This window comes from Asparagus officinalis, chromosome 9, assembly GCF_001876935.1.
Source record: "Asparagus officinalis chromosome 9, Aspof.V1, whole genome shotgun sequence".
In the NCBI taxonomy this organism is placed as follows: domain Eukaryota; kingdom Viridiplantae; phylum Streptophyta; class Magnoliopsida; order Asparagales; family Asparagaceae; genus Asparagus; species Asparagus officinalis.
This window is the reverse complement of record NC_033802.1, coordinates 12,023,499-12,031,473: the sequence shown is the minus strand read 5'-3', so window position 1 is coordinate 12,031,473 and position 7,975 is coordinate 12,023,499. Positions and strand designations below refer to the sequence as shown.

The window sequence follows — 7,975 nt, the reverse complement described above, 5'->3', positions numbered from 1 at the left end:
AGGGGGGGGAGTCGGGCCACCTGAGGGTGGCTCGGCTCATGCCGAGCCACCCTGAGGTGGCTGCTCGGCCCCCGAGCCACCCTAGGGTGGCTCGGCTTGGGCCGAGCCACCTTAGGGTGGTTCGGTTCGGGCCGAGTTCCCCCAGGTGCGCTGGTTTTGTCGTTTTCCGTTGTTTCCGGTTGTTTTGTCCGTTGTTCGGTTGTTTTGTTGATTTGTTGACTTGATTCCGGATTTGGCAGTAAACTCAGTCGGTGTTTGAGTTCAAATCCACTTTGTTGGAAGACCCGTCGACTCCCCGAACCACTAACGTTGTTCACATGCAGTTCGTTAGCTTTGTAGCCTCTTTAGTTCGTTTCGTTGCTTGAACGTTCGTCGATTTGTCGAATCATCGCGCCGAGCTGTGTCAAGGGACCTATAAGCAGTTTTATACGCCTACAGATACCCCCTCCAAAGCTTTTCAGCCTCGTTCTTTTATAGAAGAGTCTGGAATGCTTTGGATATGATTGCCCCTACCCTTTGTCGGTGTAACGGGACCTGGAAATGACTTTTGTTCTGTATTCCTTCAATCCTTCGGGCCATTCAGTGCTTTGTAGAATGCCTGTAGGGGTTCCGGTGCTGCATTTATTGTCTGACCGTTGTTGGAATTTGAACTTTGAAGTCGATTCCTGATTTTTTCAATCTTTAACTCGTGTTGGTTGGTTCGACGTGCAACTAACGCTCGATTGTCGGTGTTGAATCCTCACTTGTGACACGTTGTCCGACGTCGTGTTATTGAGTTATCCTTAAGAATATTTTTAGAAAAATATTCTCCAGGAACTTCTCAACAACAATAGGAAATAGTTTATACTCGTATACCTTATTGGAGTATTTCCGTGCTCAAATGATCAGAACCGGTCCAAAGATGTCTCAAAAAAGGCAGTATTTGGGCTCAAAATCTTTCTGACCCTTCCCAATATGTGGGAGAGGGGTTAACTAGGTGAGGGATCGAACCATTGATTGATCTGAATTCGTTTCGATGCTTAATTTAGCTCCAATTTGAATTCTGGTTCGAATTTGGTTCAAACTGGTTCGAAATTGACCCAAACTGGTCCAATCTAACTCAATCTGGTTCAATCTGGCCTATTCTGGCTCACTCTGGTCTGGTCTAGTCCAGCCAGGTTCAATCTGGTTCAATTGGGCTCATTCTGGCTCAATTTGGCTCATTCTGGCTCAGTCTGGTCCAATTTGGCTTGGTCTGGTTCAGTCTGGTCTGGTCTGGTTCAGCCAGATCTGGTTTAAGGCTATAAAAGAGGGTTTTTTGGCTTCTTTTTTCTTCTCTTCCTCCTCTCTTCTAGGGCCGGCCCCCCCCTCTTCCTCCTTTTTGAGTTTTCTCTTCCCTCGAGCGTCTTTTCTCCTCGAAACTTTGATATTTATCCGAGATCTGGGTTTCCTTTTGATCTTTGACTGAGAGATCCTTCAAAAAATCATTTTTTAGAATTCCTCTCAGACCCCTCGAGCACGTGGTGAAAGTTTCCTAAAAGGTCTCATCTTCGTTGGATCTCGAGCCTTTCTTCAGGTAAATCTTCCACAATTTGGATCTTTTTCATGCTCAATTTAATTCATGCATTTGTGGGGTTATATGTGAGGGTTGAGGGTGTGATTTGATGCCTCGAGCTAATCTTTCAGGGGGGTAAAAATGCAATTTTGAGGGGTTTTTATGCAAAAATTAGGGCTGAAATTATTTTTTGAATCTAACCCTTTGAGTTATTTTGCAGGCCGTCATGTCTCGCGCCTCGAGAGGTCGTTCCCCTGCCATGTCGGTTGATGGCGCGCCTCCCTCTTATGCTGGTGAGCTACTTTTTGCAAATAAACCCTTTTTTCTTATAAATTTGTAAATTGACCCTTTTTTAAACCCCACGTTGTTCTCCTTGGCGAGGCAATCGGGAAGAGCCTTGATTCTCCTTGGTGAGGATCGACGCTTCAAAGATATGTTTTGCTTGGTCAAAACCATATCTCAAAATTAAAGGGGGCGATTTGACACTACATTGCGTTTTATAAGGCAGGGATATGTTGTCGACATACCCTGTTTTGTGATTGCACAATGTGGCCAAATCGTCTCACCCTTTATAAGGCAATGACTCTATCTTAGCTATTTGTAAGATGAGTTCAATTTCCTTTTATAATCGAGACTAACCAGTGTTTAACTGTCTATTTTGCAGTGGGGTACCCTTCTGGATCATTCCCGTCCCACGCAATATATGGACGGCGTGGCGAGCATTATTCGAACTCCAACGATCCTTCCCCTATTCCAGCTACCCCTCAGTTTGCTTCGGACACGTCGACTGAGGTTGCCCAAGTGGTGAGGGAAGGTGGTCATCGAGCTATTCGCCAGCTAATCACAGATGCGCCTTTTGTGAAGGACGCCAGCTCTACTCAGCCTCTTCGAAAGAGCGATTTCCTATTTGGTGATTCTGTCGATGACCCAGAAGCCGTATTCATTGGTGCTGAGCATTGGCTTCACAAGACCGGCAATGGCTTCATATACTTGCCGGAGATTCCTCGGCATCGTTCATTGACTGAGCTCAGATGTCAGGCTGTGACACGGGAGATGTCGTGGCGCTTGACAGAGGATCATATGAGTGTCCATTGCGGCTATATCACTCATTCGGCGGTTCCTGGTTCGTGCAGAAGTCGTGTTACCGGATTGCGTCCTGGTGTATTGGGGCTGGACGAACCACCACGTAACGAGTTCCTTGCTACCGCTTCCACCTTGAGGAATCGTCTCGCTGTTCTGGGACGGGAGATGCCAGCGACACGTCACAGGTTTTACGGTTGGGTCCACTCTTCGGACAAGTCTTGGTGGAGCCGCATGACGACATACGTCTTGAGCCGATGGGGCGAGGAGTTGCATGCTTGCGGTTTGTATGCAGCCGTTCGTGCCACCGTGTATGGCTTGCCTATCAGTTTGAGACATTTCTGTGCTTTGTTCGAGCTATATAATCCAGACTCGAACACTTTTCTGACCCGGCAGGGGGAGTTAGGCTTGGCTCTTCACGAGATGCACAGGATTTCTGGCTTGTCCATGGGACAGATGCTATACCAGGAGTACTTTCCTTCCAGTCATGAGTTGAGCCAATTAAAAGATCGCATGCCTGACCGTTATGAGACTCTATGGGACCTCACTTGTCATTACCATATTGCTTTGGCACAGTCGGAGCCCTTAGCAAAGAGGACCAAGGTATGTGTGAGTCTGAAACAATTTGCGAACTACTTGTTCAAGAATCTGGAGAGCACTCATGGCGAGGATATTTGTGAGCTGGCCCCATTCACTCCTTCAGAGGTGAACAGTCTACTGAAGAAGATCGGCGCTCAATCTTACACCACCGGCGGTCCTGAGGGTGGCTTTCCTGCGAAGACCAAGTTCAAGTCATTCTTGTGGCACGCTACCGCACCAATTCGACCAATGACACTTCTTGCTGGCTTTCTTGCTATCTGGTTGAAAAAGTGCGTGGTTCCATATCAGTCTGGCGACGCCTTGCCCTTGGAGGTACTTTACCCAGCAGTTCAGCTCGCCTATAAGAAGGAACTCTCACTTCTTCCGGTGATGGTGGCTAATATTCACCGAGGACTTCGACAGCTTTCCAGTGCGTTCACACGGAAGGAGACCGATTTACCAGGTCAGATTCCCACGCTTAAGGTGGAGCTCCCGTACGCTTATCTGATGGCCTGGTTTGTCCTTCATCGCTCGGATATGATGTCGGTGCCGAACGCCACAGACCATTCTGTTCCCCTGCTACAGTTGCTTGAGAATGGCAGGTGGGAGGGCCGCGGATTTTCTGATGTCAGACAGCAGTTGCAGGTCCATAAGTGTTGGGCATTCTCTACTTGTTTTCCGCAGTTCTCCGGTCGATATGGTGAATGCTTGATAGATGATGAGAGGCCTAGAGAGTACCGGACTTATTTAGACATCGGCTGCTTCAACTGGCTAGTGAATATTAGGCCCGGCTATCTGACTTTCCGGGTGAGGGATCAGTGCTTCATCGAACCATATCTACCGTGCCGATTCGCTCGCCAGTTTGGCTATGACCAGCTTTACATTGGGAATCCTCGTCAGCAGCTTCGTACTCATAGTGGTTTGATAGACGGTCTCCGCGCTTGGTTGTGGACCGTGACTGGCTGTACTGGTGTTAGATTTAGTCTCCCGAGTGCTGACCGGCAGTTGAACCTTACTTTCTTGAGCTGCAAATGGTTGTTAGCAGCCAACAAGACTATCCCTGTGAAGCCAATCGCAGAGTTAGAGGCTGAGGCAGCTTCCCAGGTTGATTCCCGCAGGATTCGGGAAAACGCCCGGGCACAGAGGATACGGAACAAGACTCGTCGGATTGACGAAGAGGGACAGAGGACATTCCATTCCACAGACGAGGCTTCGGGCGGGGATCCCGAAGATTACGATGACTTTTCCGAGCGAGGTTTGCACTTCATCTTTTTCTTCTATCTTCCAGAAGTGTTGAAACTGACTATGGTTTGATGTTCCAGATACCACAGTTGATCAGGATGAAGATTTCCGTCCTCCTCCTCAGGCGAGACCTTCGATCCCTATTGCTAGGCGGAAGAGATTGGCCCGCAAACCTCGTGTAGCTTCACGAGCATCTGACATGGATCTGGCTGGAGATGACCCTATTAGTGACAGAGGTAACGTCTACTCTTTGAACCATTTTCTTGGTTATTCTGAACATTGACTCATGCTTTTCCATTTCTATATAGGAGTGCGTGGGGAGGATGAGATGAGTCCCGATCCTGTTCCCTTATCTCCCGATGAGTCTGACCCACTACCCCCTGTAGAGAAGTCTACAGGGGTTGCTGACATTAGGGAGGAGATCAGTGTAGGACCAGATTCTGTGAGTCAAGGTACATCTATCACTGACAGCGTATTTCTTTAGATAATACATTAATGAATTTGTGTATCCTCTAACTGTCCTCTACTCCTTGCTCCTTCAGATAATTTGCAGGAGGCGAACCTTGGAAACGAAGAGGCTGATGCACCCGTGAGAGGTAACTCATTTCCATTAGTTGTAGTCTCTTCATTATTCTTTGGCACTTATATTCTTTTATGTCAGATTTCTCCATCGACGATTTTGACGAGGGAAGCCTGTTTGCGGACACTCCTATGATGCACTACATATATAGCTCACCTCAGATTGATGACCAGCTACCTGGAGACATGTTTCCTGAGTCCGCATTTGCTAACAATCCTGAGGATGGTTCCTTTGAAGGTATGTGCCTCCTGCTGAGTTGATTATAGGACTAGTCGACCTTGACTAATGCAGCTATAATGTAACGCCTCTGCGAATTCTGTTTTGAATTTGACAGGAGCTTTTGTTGAGAAAGACCATGTTGAGCCGGCTGTGCGACCAACTCCACCAGTCGATGCAGCTACAGTTGTTACATCTCCATCACCCCCAGTGACTCGAGGGGAAGGAGGTATAATTTAATTAGCTGAGCGATGCCGTTCATTTCCTCATTGAGGCTTTTGACGAACTTCTCTTCTTTGTGTAGGGCTTCCTTCTCAGCTTCATATCCTCGTTAAGGAGTTGTTATCAGGGGATGACCCTGAGAAGATCATCATCAGCGTAGAAGTCCGCTCTTATTTCTCCTCCCTGACTGTTATAATTGGCAAACTCCTCCACGACGGACTTTCTCTTCGCCAATTTAAGCCCTACCTCGATTCCAAGATAAACTTGATTAGGGACATAGGATGTCCGGATCTAGCGACGGCTATGGTTGATGACCTTGATCGCTTAGAGCGTGAGCTTCAGATGTTTCATGAGCTCCGGGATACAGGTGCCTCTTCATTCGTTGCTGCCGAGTTGGATGCTCGCTTACAGACATGGCGCAGTACTCGGATGGTTGCTGAGCTCGAGATTCAGGTGCAGCGGGACCGCATAGATCGAGTTGAGGCTGATTTCGCCACTAGATCTTCTTTCCTCGAGGAGCTTGATTCTCAGATAGATCAGCTCCGACGAGAACTCCGTGAGAAGGAAGACACAAAGATGCAGAATCAGCAAGCAAATGCTGCTTTATCTGATGAGCTGAAGTCCTTGAAGCAGAGACTGGCTGAGACAGAGGAGGATGCTGTGAGGACTTTAGCTGCGAACGAAGAGTCTGTTAGAGCTGAGTTGCAGGAGGAGCTTAGACGCTCTTATGACGAGAAGTTATCTGAATTCAGTCAGCAGATTCTTAGCCATGGGCTTGATGTATGATTTTATTTGCTGAAAACCTTGACATTTGATTCTCTTTAGTGGAATTGGTTTTTATCTTTATCTTTATTATGATTCCTCATCACGTTTGAAATGATTGACCATAATACTCATAGGATTTTTGGCAAACCCCCAGCCTTCAACGGGTTTGATTAGCCTTTACCGACTACCGTTTGAGTCGGGCTAGCATGCGGATTATCGGAATCCGTTCCGCATGTAACGTTGTGCTAAGGGAATGAACTCCCTTAGACTTCGTGCTATGATGTCGAATACATAGACTTCGCCATTGTTACGGGAATAGGCTACCCGGCGACACGTGTTAGGTGTTGACTTTAGGATTTTTGGCTAACCCCCAGCCTTCAACGGGTTTGATTAGCCTTTACCGACTACCGTTTGAGTCGGGCTAGCATGCGGATTGTCGGAATCCGTTCCGCATGTAACGTTGTGCTAAGGGAATGAACTCCCTTAGACTTCGTGCTATGATGTCGAATACATAGACTTCGCCATTGTTACGGGAATAGGCTACCCGGCGACACGTGTTAGGTGTTGACTTTAGGATTTTTGGCTAACCCCCAGCCTTCAACGGGTTTGATTAGCCTTTACCGACTACCGTTTGAGTCGGGCTAGCATGCGGATTATCGGAATCCGTTCCGCATGTAACGTTGTGCTAAGGGAATGAACTCCCTTAGACTTCGTGCTATGATGTCGAATACATAGACTTCGCCATTGTTACGGGAATAGGCTACCCGGCAACACGTGTTAGGTGTTGACTTTATCCCTACTTAGGTTTCGGATAAAATACCCCAGACTGGTCTTCTGGTGTCTTTTTCTACGGCGAAAGACTAAACCGGCGACGCGTGTTAGGCGTCGGCATATCCCTTCTTAGGATTCAGGACGACATTCCCCATGCGTGTAAGGCATGGATTTTGGTGTTATTAATGACGACCTGCCACAATGTTGAATATGTGGATGGGTGTTCTTTTTAACGGTTAAGAACTAACCGGCAGCGCATGTTAAGCGCAGACTTATCCTTGCTTAGGTTTCAGGATAGAATACCCCAGAATCGAACCCTGGTGTCTTTTTGTGCGGAAAAAGACTAAACCGGCAGCGCGTGTTAGGCGCAGACTTATCCCTGCTTAGGATTCGGGATAAACTTCCTAAGATGAATCTTAGATTGATAAATTTCGGAATAGGGTTGATGCGGGAAAGGCAGAATTTTATATTCTATTTCCCGGTCTTCCTTTAGGGTGAAGGCGAACCCAAAAATGCGGGAAAGGCAGAATTTTATATTCTATTTCCCGGTCTTCCTTTAGGGTGAAGGCGAACCCAAAAAAACAAGGAAGGAAGAATTTTATATTCTATTCCCTGATCCTGGAAAGGAAGAATTTTATATTCTATTTCCAGTGAGGAAGAAACTAGAAGTGAGGTGTCCACTCCGAGAATCTGGAAGATCTAGATAAACTTACCTTTTATAGGATTGGTTATCTGATCGAAAGATGAATTCTTCGTTTATCGAAACGGAATTTCAACTTTGACTATAACTACAAAAAAAGTTTAACCAAAGAGAAAGGAGGGGAGTTCTTTCGTTTATCGAAAGGGGACTCCGAACTGAAAGTGGACCTCTTATTCATGGACGGAATCAAGGGGGCCAGATGGACATTTTTTTTTTTTTGACCCACTGTCAATTGAAACTGATCAGTGAGGGATTTTGGTGGAGACAATGATTTTGGGTTATCCTC

At 46.9% G+C, this 7,975-nt stretch overlaps 1 protein-coding gene across 1 annotated transcript in view; it reads left to right on the top strand.

Moving 5' to 3' along the window:
* LOC109823204 (solute carrier family 35 member F1-like) overlaps positions 1-7,975 on the top strand; it is a 37,641-nt gene that overhangs the window by 6,676 nt on the left and 22,990 nt on the right. Inside the window, exon 6 of the mRNA XM_020389490.1 lies at positions 1,755-1,781. Within this exon, the coding sequence (XP_020245079.1) occupies positions 1,755-1,781 (27 nt within the window). The remainder of the gene's footprint in view (positions 1-1,754; positions 1,782-7,975) is intronic.